This window comes from Nicotiana tomentosiformis, chromosome 7, assembly GCF_000390325.3.
Source record: "Nicotiana tomentosiformis chromosome 7, ASM39032v3, whole genome shotgun sequence".
Classification (NCBI taxonomy): domain Eukaryota; kingdom Viridiplantae; phylum Streptophyta; class Magnoliopsida; order Solanales; family Solanaceae; genus Nicotiana; species Nicotiana tomentosiformis.
The window spans coordinates 102129365-102152078 of NC_090818.1; the positions used below are offsets into that span (position 1 = coordinate 102129365).

Consider the following 22714-nt stretch of genomic DNA (forward strand, 5'->3'; position numbering starts at 1 on the left):
CCCAAGGCCAAATTGTAGTGATTAGGGTCGTCATTGGTTTGGTCATCAATTTTAGTGTTTGTGGCTGATTTCTCCATTGATACTTAGTTAAGAAAGCTTTGGAAAGGAAGATAGAACACTATAATTCGAAGAAGATGGATTTTGAAATGAGAAGAATGGAAAAGATGTTTAGAGATTATACGTACTTGATGTGAATTACATCAGTTTATATAGATAATTATGACATAACAATTCCAACTAAAGAAGGGATTAGTCTATTAAAAACCTACTTGTAGTGGGAAAACTTTACGGCTTGTAAGAAAGATTTAACACAAAACTTAATCCACATTGAGATGGGAAAAGAAACTAAACTTGCTCGTAAAGTCTAGCAAGTTTTTACTTTAAATTTTAAAACCTAAAACTTATGGGTAAATTACTTGTTCCCTGTGTAATAATTCAATATAACTTAGGTTTACATTGTCGACACATAATAATAATACGAAAAAGTGGATAATAGGAGATGGATCTATTTTCTCTTTCCGTCCTATCCGTTAATAAATTTCTATTTCGATTTCAAATACCTTACAGTGAATTCAACTATATTTATCAATTATGTGAAAGTCGTTTATTCAATTAGTTAAGAAGAATTTTATTATCAATTTTTTTTTTTGCAAAAACAGTTCAAAATTTTCTAAAAAAGAATTTTAATAAAATCAAGTTGGCTCTAAAGTTTCATTTTAATTAAGTAATCCGATTTGGAAAGCAAACGGAAAAATACCAATAAGCCCTACCCTCTTCAGTAATGGAGTTTAACTTGCATACAATTGACAAAGTAGATAATTCTTGCACTACTACGTGACATTTACCTATTGTAGCAGGTAAATTGCTTTAATTTTAAAGATTATAAATTCTATTTTTTTTATGGGTGGTTATTACCTTAATATCTTTTGGGTGTTCTAATTGTGCAAAAATTTCCTTATATTGCCGATAGATATTAGTTAAACTGGTGCTCAAAAGTCAAAAATGCTAGGGCAATGCCAAGAAGCTGTGCATATAATGCAGGAGCAATCACATTTTTTGCTCTCAAGTACATGTCCTTTTTAACCTCCGCCTGTTTCAACTAATGGGAAAAAAAGGACAGTCCGGTTCAGAAAGCATCCTGCATTCATGCAAAGTTCGAGAAAGGGCCGCACCCCTAGGAGTGTGATATAACCGGCCTATCCTAATGCAAACGTCAAAATTGAATTTATTGAGAATGTTTATTACTATAAAAATTCAACTGGCTCCATTTTGCATCGACCTCTTCCTAGGAGATGAGGCCATTGAAAACTTGTCATCCAACTGCAAAAGGGATAGTGGTTCACAAGATGAACTTGAAATGAAACCAGAGAGATTACTTCACATGAGGTCATCCATGCAACATTCAATTAAGGGGAAAAGGGTAAAAAATAGACCTCTACTATACGAAATACCTTAATTTTGCCTTCCGTTGTACTTTGAAGCCATTCATACCCTTGTACTTAGCAAACCGTCTCGTATTGAACCTTGACATCAACGAAGCTCGAACAGGAATATAATGGAGGGTAGTTTTAATCCATCATCAAAACTAAAGGAGTAAATTTAAACTTTTTTCCCGAAGTATTGCGACACGTGGAGTCCATCCAATCCCTGCTGGGGCTCCGTTAAAGTCAAGGAAAAAAAATAAAGAAATAATTTACTAACGGCAAGGGTATGAATTGACCCCAAGATAACGGAGGGTTAAATTAATATATTATCATATAGTAGAGGGATAGATTTGGAACTTTTCCCTCCAACGAATGAGGTGACGAACCATCAGACCGGCAAAAAGGTAAGTGCCAGGAATTTGGAGTATGATCATATAAGACAGATGCATTCCCTGGTGTTACAGTGCAGGAAGCTCCTCAATCGACATTTCTTTCGGGACCTTTAAACTTAAATTATTTGTATCCCATCCAGCTTCAATTAGTTGTTGTAATAGATCAGGAAACCTATGCTTCAATTCTACCAAACTTTGCTCAAGCCGATCAAAGATATTGTCCGACCAGCCCCAGTTTTGATATAGCCAGTAGGTTTGCCATACACTTCGTAACACTGATAGGCTTGTGGCTCCTTCCTGCAGGAGGTGAGAAGAATAAGTACTGCAAGTGACAGTGTCATATAAAGTCATCGCTCCGTTGTTTGATGCGACGAAACAAAAGGTTATCACTTCATGGGTGAAAGCCATGCACAAACTGATCCTGACGAGAAGGGATTGGTTCATAGAATCTCAACTTCGAAGAGATGGATTAATATCGATTATATATTGAATGCTGAAGTTAGTACTAAATTCATGTATCTTTGGTATTTTTTATTTTTCGTAAATTGTGTGCTTCACTTTAGAGAAGTGTGAGCTTTCAGTTCACGCTTTTCACTTCAAATCCAATGGACCTGGTTGCTTTTTAGCACTTCTGCTTTGAGCAACACTAGTAAGTGAGAGCTATGTTTCTTAAGCAGAGTATAAGTGCATACCTTGAAAGATACAAAGACCTCAAAATCTCTTGGCTTTTGCTGATTTACTACAAGAAAATATTTCTCCTCCTTGTACAGATTAAGGAGTTGCTTGATCTGCTGCATACAAAACAGCAGAATGAACCAAAGATCACTCAAGAATACAGGGAATTTGACTTCTCTGAGGAACACAGTAAAATGTATTATTCATTTCTTTAATTCATCAGGAGATCAAAAATTGCTATAAATCCATTTGCAGATTGTACGAGCAGAGCAGTTAGTTTCTCGTTAGATCCTGAGGTCTGAAATGACACTTTCAATGTCAGAGTTATGCAAAAGAAGAAGCTATTTAAAATTTCGACAGGAGCCAATTAACATTGAGATTGAAAGTTTGCATATAAGATATCTAGATCCAAACTCTTAAACTCAATGTCAATTTCTGCTATCAGATATACATTCAGGGAGTCATGCTACTATGCACCGAGGGAAATATGATAGTAAGGTTGGGAAAGTTGCTCTCAAAGGTTCTTATATTTACTTATGAAATAAAAAATGAAGGGGGAAAAAAGAAAGGGAAGGTTTTTCAATTGCAATATATGAAATGAAGACCATGTCTTTGTTCCCTCGTTGCTCCACCAGGCAAGAGGACTTGAAAATGTTAAATTGTAGCAAAGCAAAAATCGATGTGGATCCTTTTGGGATAGATAATCAGATTAATTATACTAACCGCTCTTAAACATTGCAAGGGCGATCATCTGAAAACTTACGAGGAGCCGAACAGGACAAGTAGTTGAAGCAAACTGGTAAAATCTACTATAAATCTGTGTTGCACGGATTCTCCAAAATGCTGCCGCACCCGTGTTGGATCCTCCAAAAATATACTACTTTTGGAGGATCCAACACGCACCTGGAAACATTTTCGGAGAGTCCGAGCAACATAGCTGTAAATTTCCATCATAAAGCTAAGTCCACCGCCTCAAAATAAACATAGTTTTGATAGAACCTCTTGAAGTAATCACCTATTTATGTACTTCCCTAAATTTAACATAATGCAAGGAGAATTGATTTATCCTTATGGAATTAAAAACATAGGAATTCATGAAACTGGCATTAGCAACTATTGTGTCATTATTATGCTATTATCTACCCGGTGTATAAGTTACTTTCGTAAGGATAAATCAGCCCAATTGTCACAATGTTATATTCCCCAAAGAAGGCTATACCATGGATTTGTAATTGCCCCCATCAACCATCTCCTCCAAAGATACCTCAAAAATAATTCGAGGCCTTAAAAATCTTTGCCACAATAAGATGCTCTCCATCCTATTGCATTCATCGATTCCTGGTCCACACGGAGTAACAGACCTGAGTTAACAGCATAGGATTAAAGATTGTATAGAAACCACGATTGAGTTTACCTGGAACTGTACAGTGTAAAACATGGGAGTTCACCAATATTCGAGCCCGCTTGAGATTTATCTGCACGAAACAAGATGTAATCAGAAATCTACTTGCCAAGGAAAATTCAGAAGATTGTTGCTTTGTTCCAAATCTCTCCTTCGTTATCGCTCATTGTAATTGATTAATTGTTTCCGATATACGGAGAAAGCGAAGCTTGTGGAAATCTTATTGTTTAAAGAAAGCTTTCAGAAACCTGACTGAGCCAATATATCAAACATTGGGCTCTCAGGACCCACAGAAGAAAATGAAGATAAGGCAAAAGTGTTAAGAAATTAGAAACCACTTGATAGTAGTGCCAAAGTCTGATATTAATTAATATTTGGCAACAAAATAATATATCAAGGTCTAAGAATAAAGTCTCACTGTGTTGAATTGCAGAACTGAAAGAGACTGATAGCGAAACCAAAGATGTAGGATCCGCACGCTTAACCATGTTAGTGCCAATGTAGGATAAGACTTTGAGATACCAGGTGTATCCTGTATTAAATTTTCTGTTATTAAAAGTTTAAAAGAAAAAGTAAAATACAAATCTGCTATTATGGATAAAATGAGGATTATATTGGCTGGAACCTTAGAAAGTTATCATATGAAGGGACCTAACTTTTAACCATATAAAGCAACATATGCCATACCAAGGCTAGTATGCCGAGAGCAAGACCTACCAACTCAGCAGCTACTTCCCAAACTTCCTCCTGTCATCAACATTAGGTTATAAAAAATGTTACAATAAGAAACTCTATAACGTGATCAAACAAACGAGTTGAGACTTGAGAAACAATTATAATACCATGTTTGGTGCTCAAGAAAGTTTTTTCGGGAATAGAAAACATATCATTGTTGCTTGGTTATAGTGTAAATGTGTCAATTATCTCTTCTACTATGTGTGTTTGGACATAATTATACTTTTTCTTATTTGGTTTCAGAAAAACATGGATGCTAGATTATGCTATACTGATAATCATACCAACTAAAAAACCTGACAACATAGAAATATAGGACTTAAATTTGCAGGAATCCACAAACCAGAGCTTATTAACAGAGTAAACTGAAGCATTAAAACACTACTACATCTATATATATATATATATATATATATATAGAGAGAGAGAGAGAGAGAGAGAGAGAGAGAGAGAGAGCAGTTTTTCACATATATACCTATACTACGTGTCAGAAATACTGATAGTTAGAACACTACTACATACGCCTCCGTGAATAGCAATTTATCTTTGCAAAGTGCAGGAATGGTAACTGTTCTCTTGACTGCTTGTCCATGTATTCCATGGATCTTGCCCCTGTTTTATATTTTTTGGTTTTAATTAGTATCTTCACATCTTCCAACAATTATCTACTAAATCAGATGTAATAGATCAGTCTTCTTCTAAACTCTGTATTAGTTCATATTTTTAACATACAAAAACATAAGGGGGACTAGATCAAACACCCTCTATGGCCTGTCAAATTTGGGAGAAATGAGGGAGAATCAATTCTTTCTACATTGATAGACTACAACTTCTAAGGATCCAATAAAGATTTCGCAGTGGTTTCATTTTTCTTCGTGAACCAACTTGATAACCTTTTTGGTTCACTGAAGAATCCAAGTTCAAGTCATTGCAAATCTTCTTTTTTCTTCTTTTGATCTCTTTGACCTCTAGCTTCTGTACTCGTCTAGGCCATCATCAGAATAATCTTTATCCGAGCAGGAGTCCAAGATTGTTTCATTGAACACCTCTTTTACGTCCCCCCATAGCCACAACTTGGTATAAAAGGTGGTGCCGATTATACCAGATAGTGTTATGCATGAACCAGATGGTAGCGATAAATCGTCCAATGGATGAAGATCAACCCACTATTGGATTGGTTTTGTAACATCCTCTGTTACAAGAACCGTATCGTCTTCGGCATTTTTTTCTTCATCTTCCTCGTGAAACAAAATCATGTTGTGTACAGGAATAAATTTGATTTGCTCTTCAATTTGTTTTAAATTGTCTCTTGGCTTATTTTGCTTTGTGGCTTCACCCGGTATTTTCCTCACAGGCACTTCCTTCATCGAGCTTTTCCTCAGCAGGTTCTATTTCAACCTTAAGTTTTGCTGTAGATGGTCTGCTTCTTTTGTTGGTAGCAACATCTTGTGCTATTGCTTTCCCAATATGGGTGATACTGTTCTAGTTAAAGCTTTCCATCTCCTGAAGTGCCAAGGTAATAGAACCCAAAACAGGTGCAGTTGTAGTTTCCACATCAAGATCAAAGTCAGAGATTATTAACCGAGTACACTGGAGCAGCCATAAAAACCATTTGTAGCTCATACATCAATCAACTATGCCTCAATCCCAAATAGTTAGGGACGATAATATGAATTCTCTGTATCTATTATGCTTTATTTGTCATTATCTGTGTTACAACTTTGGATTTGATAGAAGGCTTTCCTCTTATCTTTCAAATTATAGGCGTCGACATGATCGAGAGAAAGTAAGAAAACTATTATACACACCCTTCATTGCCTGGTTGAAGGTCCACTCAAGTAGGTAGCAGGGTTGTACATTTTGACTCCCAAGCGATGATTTTCCGCTGCCAAACATTGAATTGCTTGTGGACAAGACTATTGTGAAAGTATGCCTACTGCTCAGTCCACAATCAATCCCAGATCCATCTATTTGAGGGAGGTCCAATTCTGGGCAGTCTATTACATCCCAGTACCAAAATTATTGTCGATAACGGGTTCTCTAAATCTCAATTTTTATCCATTTGCAGACGCGCAAGTCTTTAACAGAACAAATAAGACTGTTTTTTTGCTGCCCATCTAACTACTACGACTCTCCTCCTTTATCCGAGCTTCGAACCATTACTAATCTTATGAAATGCTAAAATACATGCACAAACGAGTAAATTGGAGCATTCATAAACACTACTCATTGGCATTCCAACTCAAGAAAGCCTCGAGGGAGAAACAATATGGAACTCACAAGTTTAACACATTTATGGAGCTGAAAGCTACCGTTCTAACATGTATATTTATTGACAAATTTCATGATTCGCCATAAAAGCTCATCCACCATGAATATAAGGAAAAGAAAGCAAAGCTATACCGGCACATAAACAACTAAACTATCGAAGTCAAACATCAATACAAGAAAAAAAAAATACAAATCCAGTTCATCAGATCTGATCTACAGCAGAAATATTCAAGTAATACCTTTGCTGCTACGTCTCCCAAATTTCCAGCGATAGCAAAGTGGTTTTGAATAACCCGGAATGAAGGGTCCTTTAGCCCTCTTGCTACGGCCTACTAAAACAATACCAACACTTAAGAAACCTAAAGAATTGACTTAGCATGCAACTCGAGAAAAGAAAGTTATGTATCAGATTCAAAGAGAACTTTTACAGTCTACTGCTCATGGAATCATATCCTAGGGACGCATGAAAGACTAACTAAATTTTTGGTTAGCTAAATACCTTGGCAAGATTTCCAAGAGATGCTAAAGGTAGGAAATAAGACGGATAGAGAGGGGTATAGAGATCAAATATACTGCACACAAGAAATAGATACCATCAGTTCACTTGAACCACTAAAATTTGATGTACCCAAGAAAGAAGAATATTCGCAATACCTTCCTGCACTGCCGATGAAATCTGCATACATGCGCCACTGTTTAGGATCATCATCAAAAAGATTGCCGAACCGCCCACCTGGAAGACATCAGCCTTTACTAACAAATTTAAACCTGACTCTGTTCTTATACTTATTTTAAACTACCAGACCAATAAAAAAGCGTCCAACGGCACCAATGCCATCCTTTGAAACCCATCTGCAAAACCAATAAGACAACCACTAAACTCTATGAACTTCAAAGAATAATGCTCTAAATTTTCTAGCAGCAATCAGCATGAATTATAATAACATATGAGGCAAATATTGAACCACTAAACTCTAACTTTAAAGAATAATGCTCTCCAAATTTTCTACCAGCAATCAGCGTGAAATATAATAACATATTAGGCAAATATTGAATTCCTTAAAGTCAAGGCCACATTTCATGCAGATAAAAATCTGATAAAAATGAAGAGTACCTGATGGCAGCAGCAGAAGCAGCGGCAGAAGCAGCTGCAGAAGTTCCGGAGAAAGATCCCACTCCAACAGCCTGGATGTTAGACATTAAAATCAGTATAGGATATGTCGGAATCAAACTGAAAGCACATAGAGATGAATCCAACTATCATAAAATATGTTAGCAACTAATAAGCCCAATACAACTAGAATTAAGTGTAATAACATGATTCACATACACACACGGGACCACATCACTCAAATCAGAAAAAAGAGAGAACAAAAGAAAAGAAAAAGAAACAAAGCTAACCCGTTGAATAACGTTGAACCTTCTAGAGAAGGGGAGAACTCAAAGAAAAGTGTCAAAAGACAAAAAAAGTGAAAGAGAGACCAGAGGCAGATAAAAATGAGAGCCAGTGAGCAGAGAACAATTTGTAAGCTAATTAAAACTCTGTTTCAATTAGTTTATTAATGATTATCATTTAGAAGGTCACAATCCTGTCAACAGTTGCAGACTTTACAAGCACACTTTAAGATATCCAAGTGGAGCTAATGGCCTGAATAAGATTGACATGCCTTTAAGAGGCTTGACGTCACCAGCGTATGACAAATCCACCCAGTTACATTGGTTGGGAACTGAAGCAACATGTAGTCCAAGTAATCATCTGTAACTGTATCTGCAACGACAGTTCATATAAAACATCTAAGAAATACTTACAGCCCTTAAAACAACCAGAAAATATCAACCGTCAAACAGACACTTCTTGGCATGTAGGAACATAAAACTAGAGTTATAGTAAAAATGGAAAATAGAAAGAAAAGAAGAAAATGGAAATAAACGATATGATGTTTGTTACCTGGGAAACCTGCTGGTAATACAAAATCCTTGATAACCTTAGGGAGCCAAGATAACTCCGTGACAGGGATTTCAAGATGCTGGGATCCAGTAGTTGCGGGCACATGCTCCTCAAGAAACATTTTTATTTCAGAGTCATTATCTATAATGTACCTATCCAACGAAAGAGATAACAACCCCTTTTATTATCAGACAAACTCCATATTTGACCATCATTTCGATCAGTACATCTCTTCACAGGCAGCACTCAATCAGTAGATATCGAGCAACAAAGAGATAACAACACCTTTTATTAAAGACAAACTCAGTAAAAGGACAACGAAGCAAATCTTTGAAACAGAGCTAGAAAAATATACCTTTTTGAAGTTCCATTCCTGTACTTCTCCACCAGAATCACATGCCCATTACCATTTTCCCTGCAATTAAGAGGCTGAAGATAATTAGTCACCAAAATACACCACTATTAATATTGGCATATATCAGATTATATAGAATTCTGACCAAAACTGGACCTAACATAAGTTTAACAGCAATAATTAGCCCTTAATCCCATATCAAAAGAAAATGGTAACCACAAGAGAGAAAAAAAGATACAATCTTAACTTCAAAACTTATATTCCAGCTCATTTGAGACTAGTGTTCTGCAGTAAGTCCAATTCAAGACTGAAATATCAATATTTTGAGCTTCGTTATCAATCATAGTTTGCTTTAAAAAACCTTGCAAGAATATAAAGAAGGCATACTTTTCATACCCAGAGGAGTCTTTTGCAGCTTCTTCAGATTGTGGAGAAGTGCACAAGAATTTAAAGGGCTGATTTCTAATACTATTGTGAAGTTTTAACTGGTGGGAACATGAAGTGCTGAAGATTGGGTAGTTGAATTGCAGAGAAAAAGGCATTGTTTTGAGTTTAAGGACTCTATCTACCTCGACCTTTTTTCTCCATTGAAGCCTCTCTGAGAGAGTACCAAAAAAGATTTGGCTTGTTACGGAAATGTAAACGGGCGGGCACGGGTGAGGCCAGACCCGTATACACCTACGTGTGAATCATATAGCCGAAAAATTGGTTGGCGTAGCCACTTTTAAGGCCGTGCTATTAAAGTTTGGTCGCATTTTGAAATGCATTGGCAACCTAGTTATTGGTCCGACTATATTAGTATCTTTCCCCTCAACTAAAACACATAACAAGATTTTTGGCATTTGCTAGCGTAAAATCTTAGAACGATTCCTCGAATTCAAAATAAGGTTTGATCAAACTCAATAATCGATCGTTACTCAGGTTTGAACCCCAATAATTGTTGCTGAGGTTTGAACCTAAAGGAATATTTTCACCAATGATACCTCCTGGAGTTTCAATTTGTAGAAGTTAGAACTCCATGATTGTATTATGAAATTCAAAATAAGGTACTGAGTTTTGAATCTATAAATGTTTGAATTTCAGTACCGTATATTTTAAATTTCACCTATAGAGAGTTTTTTGAACTCCATTATCATGGAGTTTTATTCCAGTAGCGATTGGTGGAGTTGTTTAGTATGTTTGGGGTACTTTTGTCCAAAATATACCCGCTTTTAAATAGAATGACTAAAGTCTAATAATTTTTTAAATCGTGGCTAAACACTAATCGAAAGGTAAAAAGTGGCTAATTACTAATATGAAGGTATATGTTCTACATACTTGTCGTTGGTATTCTATAAATTATTTTTCTCAAAAAAGAATGAACTGTAATATATTCTTTGAAATGAGTACATTCTTTCTTGTTGTTTTATTATTATTATTATTATACTTCATGCCTACGAGGCGGTACACTCGCAAATAATGTTTGTTTTGTCCAAATATTTAATCAAAAAGGTTTTGAAAAATATTATTTTGAAACGATATTTGGTTAGAGAGTTAAAAATATTTTAAAAATTATTTATTAAACAGTGATTTGATGTAATGATCCAGTCGGTTATTTTGTGTATTGTAGCTCTGTATACCTTATTTATTGCTTATTCTATGTTCATTTGTGGTTATGAGACTTGCCGGGTAGTTGGTTTGGTACCGGAGATATTTTGGAGTGAATTGTGACACTTAGTCTCAAGGTTGGAAGCTTAAGTTGGAAGAGTTGATCGGAGTTTGATTTTTATATAGACGACTCCGGAATGGAGTTTTGATGATTCTGATAGCTTCGTATAGTAATTTGGACTTAAGCGTATGTTCGGATATTAATTTGGAGGCCCATAGGTTGATTTGATGATTTTTGGTGAAAGTTGGAAAGTTGAAGGTTTGGAAGGTTGAGAATTTTGATCGAGAGTTGACTTTGTCGATATCGGGTTCGAATTTTGATTTCGAAAGTTGGAGTAGGTCCGTTGTATCATATATGACTTGTGTGCAAAATTTTAAGCTCATTCGGAATTGGTTTGATGTGATTCAACATTAGTTTTAGAAGCTGGAAGTTTATTGGTTCATTAGTCTTGAATCGATGTATGATTCGTGATTTTAGTATTGTTTAATGTGATTTGAGGCTTCAAGTAGGTTTATATTGTGTTTTAGGACTTGTTGGTACGTTTTGGATGGAGTCCCGGGGGCCTTGGGGGTGTTTCGGATGGTTATCAGATCATTTTTGGGCTTGGTGTGATTGCAGAGCGGGGAATGGTTGGCTGAGCTTGACCTATACCTGTTAATCGGGTCGGGCCAGCACAATAATAGCCTGGTTCGACCCGGTTCAATCATGGTCAACTCGGTACAGTAGGGGGTGGGACGGGTTGGGGAAGGTTTGGGGGGGGGGGGGGGTCGGGCGGAAACGAATAATTTTTGGTAACCGGTGCCCCGGAACCCGGTTAGCCCGGTTCCCCTTTACTGGGTTTTTACCGGGCTACAACCCGGTCCACCTCGTTTACCGTTGTAAATTTCCAGCCCGTTTACCGTTGTAAATTTTATTTTATTTTTTAATATTTTGACTGTTGCCAACGGTCAAATTCAAAAATGATCGTTGGGCAACAACCATTTTTTTTGCAAAAATGTCCATTTCGGCCTACCATTTTAAGAAAATAGCCCCCTCCTAATAATTGATAAATTATAATTTTAACCTTTTAAAAACTATAAATATTCCCCATTGTTCTTCTTTTTTCCTCACAATTTGCTCTCTTACTACTCTAATTCTCTTTTGATAATATTGCTTATTGCTTTTAAATTCTCAATTACTTATTATTTCAAGTTTCATCAAATATTTACTTTAGGCACTATAAAATTATAATTATCAAATATCAAGTATTCAAGTAAAGTATGGTATCAATATTCAGTCTATCAACTGAAGTTTGATATCAAATTTAGTGCGGTATCCGAAATCCCGGTATACTCGTTCCATCTCTTTCTCTTCTTTGGTGTATATTTTATTTTATTATTTAGAATTATTAATTTAATTTTTTAATTTAATTTACATAATGGATATATTTAGAGCAGCCAAAAAAGCATGTACTAGTAGGGGTGGTAGTAGTAAGAGTAAAACTTCTAAAAATTCAAGAGATGGTGTTGGTTCTTCTAGTAGCTTTACACATATTTTCGAAAGTTCACCTGAAAATTTAAATATAGATTATGAGCAACTTCAAGAAAATTATGGTATAGATGATAATTTAGATGATATTCAATCACCTGATAATCTTGAAACACCACCAGCTACATCTGGTAATATTAGTCAAACTCAAAATACTAGAGGTGGAGGCCGTGGTAATACAGGTAGGCCTCCCCTCCCTATTAAAAGGAATCGAAGATTAAGAAGTAAGTGTTGAAATTTTTTTGAAAGACTAGAAGAAGATACAAATTATGTAAGATGTCAAATTTTTAAGAAAGTTTATAAACATGAGACCGGAGGTAAGACAGGGGGAACGGGTCAACTTCGTAGGTACATGGTAGATAACCACCCTATTGCATGGGGTGCTGATGAGGAAGGTGGGCAACAAAAACTTAACCCGGTACTGGCGATTTAATGGATAAATGCGTGTAACGACCCGGCCGGTCGTTTCAGAAGTTATAGCCACGTTTCCCTCATTTTTATTTTCTTTATACTCTTAAGCTATATTATGATATACCAGGTTAGTTAGTTCGGGTCCGGAGTAATTTCGGAGTGGAATGAGACACTTAGTCTCTTATTGAGAACCTTAAGTTGGAAAAGTCAATTAGATATTGACTTATGTGTAAACAATCTCGGAATTCAATTCTGACAGTTCCGTTAACTCCATAAGTTGATTTTGGACTTAGGAGCGTGTCCGAAATAAAATTTGGAGGTTCGTGGTAGAATTAAGCTTGAATTGGCGAAATTGAAAATTTGGCAATTTTCGGTCGGCAGTGAAAAATTTGATATCGGGGTCGAAATAGAATTCCGAAAGTTGAAATAGGTTCGTAGTGTCATTTGTGACGTGTGTGCAAAATTTGAGGTCATTCGGACGTGGTTTGTTTGGTTTCGGCATCGGTTGCCGAATTCGAAAATTTAGAAGTCCTTAGGCTTGAATCCGAGGATAATTTGGTGTTTTGATGTTGTTTTGAGTGATTCGAAGGTTCGACTAAGTTTGTATGTTGATATATGACTTGTTGGTATTTTTGGTTGAGGTCCCGAGGGCGTCGGGGTGATTCCGGATGGTTAACGAATTTGTCGAAGTTGGAAAATGCAGCTGAAGGTGCTGGTATGGTGCGGGGCCACTGGTGCGCATGGGGGTTCGCAGGTACGGGAAGTGCTGGGCTAGGCAGGATGCGCAAGTGCGAGAAGGCTATCGCATCTACGAGCCCGCAGGTGCGAGACCTGGGGTGCAGATGCGGAAGGATGGAAGAAGGCTGGCTTCGCAGATGCGGCGTGTCACGCGCAGGTGCGACAGGTTGGCCGCAAATGCGGAACCTGGGCTCCTAAGTGAGTTCTGCACCTGCGATGAATTTTTCAGCAGGTGCGGTGGCACAGAAGCGTGAAATTTTCCGCAGGTGCGAAAAACCTGGGCAGAAACCATAAATAGAACCCTTCACGAATTTAGTTCATTTCCACCATTTTCAAGTCGATTTTCGGAGTTTTTGGAGTGATGTTTGAAGGGTGATTCAAGGGCTATCAGTGAGGTAAGTTTCTTGAGCCCTAATACTCGTATGTATGGTGATTTTCCGTTGTTTAATCATGTAATTAGTGAAAATGAAGGTTTAGGGCTTGGGATTTTTGGAGAAGTAATTTAAGGATTTGAAGGACCAAACGATGTCGGATTTTGATGAATTTGGTATGGTTAGACTCGTGAGTGAATGAGTTTTTTAGTTTTGTAAATTTTGTCGGATTTCGAGACATGGTCCCGGGGGCCGGGTTTGAGCCAATTTCGGGTTTTGGTCTAATTGTGTAGCTTTTCTTGTGGAATTCAATTCATTAGCGTGTATTGATGGTATTGTACTGATTGTGAATAGATTTGGAGCATTTGGAGGCCGAGTGAGAGGCAAGAGCATCTCAGAGTAGGGATTTGATCAGTTTGAGGTAAGTAACGATTGTAAATCTAGTCCTGAGGATATGAAACTCCGGATTTTTTGTATCATTCTACTATTTTAAGGTGACGTACATGCTAGGTGACAGGCGTGTGGGCGTGCACTGTTGGGGATTGTGACTTGGTCCGTCCCGTAGCAACTGTAAAGTTGCATATTTTGTGGAAATTATATGATACTTATATGTTTTAGAAAGTGTTTCTATAAATTGGGTTGAATGCCATGTTTGGGCATTGTGCCAGTGCTGTTTGGACCCTTAGGGGCCCTTTCTTACTATCCTCTCACTGTTTTCGATTGAAAATTTATACTCAGTCATGGTTATACTTGTTTACTGTATAATTTAGTTTTATGACTCTATTTTGATGCATATAAATGTTGTTTTGGGCCGAATGCCTTGTTTTTACTGAAATGCACGAGTGGCTTGAGAGGTTTATGACTGAGTGAGGCCGAGGGCCTGATTTGTGAGGATATTTATGGGATCGGGATGCACGCCGCATCATGTTTGATATAGGCCGTGGGCCTGAGTGATTTATGCCATGATTTGGCTTGATATAGCGCTTGGGCTGAAGGAGCCCCTCCGGAGTCTGTACACACCCCCAGTGAGCGCAAGTACCTACTGAGTGCGAGTGCCGAGTGCTGAGTGACTGGGAGGCTTAAGTGATTGTGAGGTATGCCCGAGTGGCAAGAGTGATTGTGAGGTATGCCCAAGTAGCACGAGTGACTGTGAGGTTTGCCCGATGGGCTGTATACGAGTGATTGTGAGGTATGCCCGAGGGTCTGTTGTTCATAATTTCATTATTTTTGCTCACCTTTGCATTAAGCCTCTATTTGAAACTATTGAAAAATATCTTTAAATGATTTTTGCTGGAACTGGGTTTTAAACGAGATGATTTGATTCAAACACTGATTTTTAAAGCATGTTATATTTTACCGAGATTTCATGATATGAACTTTATATGCTTATTGCTCGTCACTACTGCTCAGTCTTTATTTATTTTTGTTACTTACTGAGTTGGCATACTCACGTTACTCCCTACGCCTTGTGTGCAGATCCAGGTGTAGCTGGACACGGTAGCGATTGTTGATTATTCTGGTTGCAGATTTTCTCGGGGATAGCAAGGTAGCTGCTTGGCGATCGCAGCCCCTGCTCTTCTCCCTCTTATCTTCCTTTAGTTGTATTTAGCTACTTTCCAGACTATGTTAGTCTTGATATTGCCAGACAAATGGTAGTAGATGCTCATGAGTAGTGACACCCCGATTTCGGGCTTTTCTTTTCCGCACTTTTGTTTTGATTTGAATTCCTTTGCGAAGGTTTTTATGTTAAATAGCATTGAAATTATCTTTGAAATAAAAATATCGATTTGTTTTGGAAATGAGTTGGCTTGCCTAGTTCCATGATAGGCGCCATCACGACAGGGGTTAGTTTGGGTCGTGACAGATTGGTATTAGAGCCTAGGTTACATAAGTCTCACGAGTCATGAGCGGGTTTAGTAGAGTCTTGCGGATCGGTACAGAGACGTCTGTACTTATCTTTGAAAGGCTGCAGAACTTTTAGGAAACTCCACATTCTTGAATTCTTGTCGTGTGAATCTGTTGATTCTAGTAACTGAACATATGTTGTTTCATTCTCTCACAGATGGTGAGGACTCGTATTACCGGTCATGAGGGCCAGCCACCAGTACCACTAGCCATGGCCGCGAGAGGCCGAGGCAGCGGTAGGGGCAGAGATACAACCCGTACAGCAGTTGGGGCAACACTTGCAGATCTACCAGTTGTCCCAGGACAGGACCAGGTTCCAGTTGTTGATGCACCAGCTCAGGCACCACCTGTGCCTATTGTGATTCCAGGCCTTCAGGAGGCCCTAGCTCATATTCTGACAGCGTGTACTGGCCTTGCTCAGGCTGTCTCTATCTCGACGGACGCAACCACTTCTCAGGCCGGGGGAGGCACTCAGACTCCCATTGCTCGCACACCCGAGCAGGTTGTTCAGGGACTTCAGACACCGGAGGCACCACCAGCCCAGCCGGTTGCAGCTGCATAGGATTATGTGGTTCCTGCTATGCCTGAGGATGATCAGCGTAGGTTGGAGAGGTTTGGGAGACTTCAGCCACCACCTTTCAGTGGCACAGAGAGAGAGGATGCTCAGGACTTCTTGGACAGGTGTCAGAGGATACTCCGTACTGCTGGTATTTTGGAGACTTGTGGGATCTCATTCACTACTTTTCAGTTCTCCGGGGCTGCACTTAGATGGTGGGAGACTTACGAGAGGCGTAGGTCTGTTGGCGCAGCACCCCTTACTTGGCAGCAGTTCTCTGTGGTCTTTTTGGAGAAGTTCGTGCCTCGATCCCACAGAGAGGAGCTGCGCAGACAGTTTGAGCTGCTTCTCCAGAGTGATATGTCTGTGACACAATATGAGATGCGGTTCTCTGAGTTGGCCCGTCATGCTATCTGGTTGGTTCCCACAGACAGGTAGAGGATCATGAGGTTTATTGATGGTCTCACTTATCAACTACAGTTGCTCATGACCAGAGAGAGGGTTTCGGGTGCTACTTTTGATGAGGTTGTCGACATTGCTCAGCAGATTGAGATGGTTCGCGGTCAGGAGAGGGTTGAGAGGGAGGCCAAGAGGCCTCGTGGTCAGGGTGGATTCAGCGGTGCTCCTTTTGGGGGTTAGTTCCAGCACGGTAGAGGTCGTCATTTCAGACAAGCTCTGTCAGCTCGGCCATTTCACCGAGGTGCATCATCTGGCCATGGTTCTCATAGTTCTCATCAGGGCCACTCATCACTTAGTTCCCTTCCAACTCAGAGTTCGTCCCGTGCTCCACCAGTTCAGGGCTCCTCTATGCCAGGTTCTTCTACCAGTTATCCTGGTGCTAGGGGTTCCCTTCAGTTCCCGCCACCAGCATCATGGAGTTATTTTGAGTGTGGAGAGTTTGGGCATATGTGGAGGCATTGTCCTCATCATCATGGAGGTGTACCTCAGCAGAGGAGTTAGCCTCCGACTTCAGCACCAGTTACCTCACCACTCACCCAGTCAGCCCGGGGTGGAGGTCAGTTCATGTATCTACTCCTGTGAGCGATATTATTGTTGTGGACCGCGTATATCGGCCATGCGTGGTGACTATTGGGGGTCTGGAGACCCAAGTAGACCTTTTGCTGCTCAGTATGGTCGACTTTGATGTGATATTGGGTATGGATTGGTTATCTCCATGTCATGTTATTCTAGATTGTCACGCTAAGACGGTGACGTTGGCTATGCCAGGAGTTTCGAGGGTTGAGTGGAGCGGTTATGTAGATTATGTACCAAGTAGGGTGATTTCATATTTGAAGGCTCAGCGCATGGTTAAGAAGGGTTGCCTATCTTATTTGGCTTTTGTGAGGGATGTTAGTGCAGAGACTCCTATCATTGATTCTGTTTCGATGGTACGTGATTTTTCAGATGTATTTCCTGCAGACCTGTCGGGCATGCCGCCTGACAGGGATATTGACTTCGGTATCGATTTGGTGCCGGGTACTCAGCCCATTTCTATTCCACCGTATCGTATGGCACCGACGGAGTTGAAGGAATTGAAAGAACAACTTCAGGAACTCCTTGATAAGGGGTTTATTCGGCCTAGTATGTCTCCTTGGGGTGCACCAGTTCTATTTGTGAAGAAGAAGGATGGTTCCATGAGAATATGTATCGATTATAGGTAGTTGAACAAGGTCACAGTCAAGAACAAGTATCCTTTGCCTCGTATTGATGATTTATTTGACCAACTTCAGGGAGCGAGGGTGTTCTCCAAGATTGATTTGAGGTCCGGTTATCACCAGCTGAAGATTCGTGATTCAGATATTCTTAAGACAGCTTTCAGGACCCAATATGGCCATTATGAGTTCTTAGTGATATCTTTTGGGCTGACCAATGCCCCATCAACGTTCATGCATTTGATGAACAATGTATTCCAGCCCTATTTGGACTCATTTGTTGTTGTATTCATTGATGACATCCTGGTGTACTCTTGTAGCCAGGAGGAGCATGCTCAACATTTGAGGATTGTATTACAGAGATTGAGGGAAGAGAAGCTTTATGAAAAGTGCTCCAAGTGTGAGTTTTGGTTCAGTTCAGTAGCATTCTTGGGATACGTGGTGTCTAGTGAGGGTATTCAGGTTGATCCGAAGAAGATAGAGGCGGTTCAGAGTTGGCCCAGACCGTCCTCAGCTATAGAGATTCAGATCTTTCTCGGTTTGGCTGGTTATTATCGTCGGTTCGTTCAGGGTTTCTCATCTATCGCATCGCCCTTGACCAAACTGACCCAAAAAGGTGCTCCACTCAGGTTGTCGGATGAGTGTGAGGAGAGCTTTTAGAAGCTCAAGACTGCCTTGACCACAACTCTAGTGTTAGTTCTACCATCAGCTTCAAGTTCTTACACCGTGTATTGTGATGCCTCGAGGATAGGCATTGGATGTGTTCTGATGCAGGAAGGTAGGGTGATTGCCTACGCCTCGCACCAGTTGAAGACCCATGAGAAAAACTATACTGTCCATGATCTTGAGTTAGCAACCATTGTTCACGCCTTGAAGATTTGGCGCCATTATTTGTATGGGGTTCATTGTGAGATCTATACTGATCATCGGAGTTTGCAGCATCTGTTAAAACAGAAGGATCTTAATTTGCGTCAGCGGAGATGGTTGGAGCTTCTTAAGGACTACGATATCACTATTCTGTACCATCCGGGGAAGGCCAATGTGGTGGCCGATGCTTTGATTCGCCGGGCGGAGAGTTTGGGGAGTTTAGCATATCTTCCAGCAGCAGAGAGACCTTTGGCATTAGATGTTTAGGCCTTAGCGGGCCAGCTTGTGAGATTGGAAATTTCGGAGCCTAGTCGGGTATTGGCTTGTGTGGTCTCCAGGTCTTCTCTTTATGACCGTATCAGGGAGCGTCAGTATGATGACCCCCACTTACTCATTCTTCAGGACAGGGTTCGGAGAGGTGATGCTAGGGATGTGACCATTGGTGATGACGGCGTGTTGAGGATGCAGGGCCGGATATTGTGCCTAATGCAGATGGGTTTCGGGAGTTTATTCTTGAGGAGGCCCACAGTTCGCGGTACTCCATCCATCCGGGTGCCGCGAAGATGTACCAAAATTTGAGGCAGCCCTATTGGTGGAGGTGGATGAAGAAGGATATAGTTGGGTTTGCAGCTCGTTGTCTCAACTATCAACAGGTTAAGTATGAGCATCAGAGATCGGGTGACTTGCTTCAGAGATTAGAGATCCCAGAGTGGAAGAGGGAGCGGATCACCATGGACTTTGTAGTTGGGTTCCCACGGATTTCGAGGAAGTTCGATGCTATTTGGGTTATTGTGGATCGGATTACCAAGTCAGCACACTTCATTCCAGTTGGTATTACTTACTCTTTAGAGCGGTTGGCTGAGATTTACATCCGAGAGATTGTTCGCCTGCATGGTGTCCCAGTTTCCATCATTTCAGATAGGGGCACTCAGTTTACATCGCAGTTTTGGAGGGCAGTGCAGCGAGAGTTGGGTACTCAGGTTGAGTTGAGCATAACTTTTCAACCTCAGACGGATGGGCAGTCCGAGCGTATTATTCAGATATTGGAGGACATGTTGCACGCTTGTGTCATTGACTTTGGGGGTTCATGGAACCAATTTCTGTCACTCGTGGAGTTTGCATATAACAACAGTTATCAGTCGAGTATTCAGATGGCTCCGTACGAGGCTTTATATGGGAGGAGGTGTAGATCTCCAGTTGGATGGTTTGAGCCGGGTGAGGCTAGGCTCTTGGGTACAGACTTAGTCCATGATGCATTAGATAAGGTGAAATTAATTCAGGAGCGGCTTCGCACGGCGCAGTCTAGGCAGAAGAGCTACGCGTATAGGAAGGTCCGTGATGTGTTTTTTATGGTTGGGGAGAAGGTTTTGCTGAAGGTATCACCCATGAAGGGTGTTATGAGGTTTGGGAAGAGGGGCAAGTTGAGCCCCCAGTTCATTGGGCCTTTTGAGGTGCTTCAGAGGATAGGGGAGGTAGCTTATAAGCTTGCCTTGCCACCCAGCTTGTCGAGTGTGTATCCAGTGTTTCATGTTTCCATGCTCCGAAAATATATTGGTGATCCGTCCCATGTTTTGGACTTCAACACGGTTCAGTTGGAGGGTGATATGGCTTATGATGTGGAGCCGGTGGTTATTTTGGATCGGCAGATTCAAAGGTTGAGGTCAAAGGATATAACTTCAGTGAAGGTGCAGTGGAGAGGTCAGCCTACGGAGGAGGCCACCTGGGAGACCGAGCGGGAGATGTGGAGCAAATATCCATGCCTATTCGAGACTCCAGGTATGTTTCTAGACCCGTTCGAGGACGAACAGATGTTTAAGAGGGGGAGGCGGTCGTTTCGAGAGTTATAGCCCTGTTTTCCCCATTTCTATTTCCTTTATGCTCTTAAGCTATATTATGATATACCGGATTAGTTGGTTCGGGTCCGGAGTGGTTTCGGAGTGGAATGAGACACTTAGTCTCTTATTGAGAACCTTAAGTTGGAAAAGTCAGCTGGATATTGATTTATGTGTAAACAATCTTGGGATTCAATTCTGACATATCCGTTAGCTCCGTAAGGTGATTTTGGACCTAGGAGCGCGTCCGGAATGAAATTTCGAGGTTCATGGTAGAATTAGGCTTGAATTGGCGAAATTGGAAATTTGGTAATTTTTGGTCGGCAGTGGAAAATTTGATATCGGGGTCGGAATGGAATTCCGGAAGTTGGAGTAGGTTCGTAGTGTCATTTGTGACGTGTGTGCAAAATCTGAGATCATTCGGATGTGGTCTGGTTGATTTCGGCATCGGTTGCCGAATTTGGAAATTTAGAAGTTCTTAGGCTTGAATTCGAGGGTAATTTGGTATTTTGATGTTGTTTTGAGTGATTCGAAGGTTCGTCTAAGTTTGTATGTTGATATATGGCTTGTTGGTATTTTTGGTTGAGGTCCCGCGGGTGTCGGGGTGATTCCGGGTGGTTAACGGATTTGTCGAAGTTGGAAAATGCAGCTGAAGTTGCTGCTACTGATATTTCCGCACCTGCGGAAAGGGAGTCGCAGGTGCGGGGCCGCTAGTGCACATGGGGGTTCGCAGGTGCGGGCAATGCTAGGCTAGGCAGGATGCGCATGTGCGAGAAGGCTATCGCATCTACGAGCCCACAGGTGAGAGACCTGGGGCGCAGATGCGGAAGGAAGGAAGAAGGCTGGCTTCGCAGATGCGGTGTGTCACGCGCAGGTGCACAAGCGCAAGTGCGACAGGTTGGCCGCAAATGCGGAACCTGGGATCCTAAGTGAGTTCCGCACCTGCGATGGATTTTTCCGCAGGTGCGGTGGCGCAGAAGCGTGGAATTTTTCGCAGGTGCGAAAAACGCGGGCAGAAACCATTAATAGAACCCTTCGCGAATTTAGTTCATTTCCACCATTTTTAAGTCGGTTTTTGGAGCTTTTGGAGTGATTTTTGAAGGGTGATTCAAGGGCTATCAGTGAGGTAAGTTTCTTGAGCCCTAATACTCGTATGTATGGTGATTTCCCGTTTGTTTAATCATGTAATTAGTGAAAATGAGGGGTTAGGGCTTAGGATTTTTGAAGAAGTAATTTAAGGATTTGAAGGACCAAACGATGTCGGATTTTGATGAATTTGGTATGGTTAGACTCGTGAGTGAATGGGCTTTCTAGTTTTGTAAATTTTGTTGGATTTCGAGACGTGGGACCGGGGGCCGGGTTTGAGCCAATTTCGGATTTTGGTCTAATTGTGTAGCTTTTCTTGTGGAATTCATTCCATTAGCGTGTATTGATAGCATTGTACTGATTGCGAATAGATTCAGAGCATTTGCAGGCCGAGTCGAGAGGCAAGAGCATCACAGAGTAGGGATTTGATTGGTTTGAGGTAAGTAACGATTGTAAATCTAGTCCTAAGGGTATGAAACCCCAGGTTGTTTTGTATCATTCTACTATTTTGAGGTAACGCATACGCTAGGTGACGGCCATGTGGGCGTGCACTATTGGGGATTGTGACTTGGTCCGTCCCGTAGCAACTGTAAAGTTTCATATTTTGTGAAAATTATATGATACTTATATGTTTTAGAAAGAGTTTCTGTAAATTGGGTTGAGTGCCATGTTTGGGCATTGTGCCAGTGCTGTTTGGACCCTTAGGGGCCCTTTCTTACTATCCTCTCACTGTTTTCGATTGAAAATCTATACTCAGTCATGGTTATACTTGTTTACTGCATAATTTAGTTTTATGACTCTATTTTGATGCATATAAATATTGTTTTAGGCCGAATGCCCTGTTTTTACTGAAATGCCCGAGTGGCTTGAGAGGTTTATGACTGAGTGAGGCCGAGGGCCTGATTTGTGAGGATATTTA

General features: G+C 40.4%; 1 protein-coding gene across 5 annotated transcripts; it reads right to left on the minus strand.

The window, feature by feature from the left end:
• Positions 1–1202: 1202 nt before the first annotated feature.
• LOC104086101 (protein root UVB sensitive 5) lies at positions 1203–9890 on the minus strand. 5 transcript variants are annotated; one of them, XM_070181791.1, is made up of 16 exons: positions 9599–9735; positions 9450–9509; positions 9203–9262; positions 8848–8999; positions 8567–8667; positions 8014–8084; positions 7705–7751; positions 7554–7632; positions 7399–7471; positions 7139–7228; positions 4581–4640; positions 4312–4425; positions 3906–3966; positions 3711–3829; positions 2509–2607; positions 1203–2113 (listed from the first exon to the last, which is right to left on the minus strand). In XM_070181791.1, exons 4-16 carry the CDS (start codon positions 8966–8968, stop codon positions 1883–1885), a joined length of 1266 nt encoding a protein of 421 aa, XP_070037892.1. In that variant the 5' UTR covers positions 8969–8999; positions 9203–9262; positions 9450–9509; positions 9599–9735; the 3' UTR covers positions 1203–1882. The 5 variants fall into 5 exon arrangements, with proteins under 5 accessions (XP_070037892.1, XP_070037889.1, XP_070037891.1 ...); XM_070181788.1 differs by lacking the exon at positions 9450–9509 and having other exon boundaries at positions 2509–2604; positions 9590–9890; XM_070181790.1 differs by lacking the exon at positions 9450–9509 and having other exon boundaries at positions 2509–2604; positions 9599–9889.
• Between the last annotated feature and the right edge of the window lie 12824 nt (positions 9891–22714).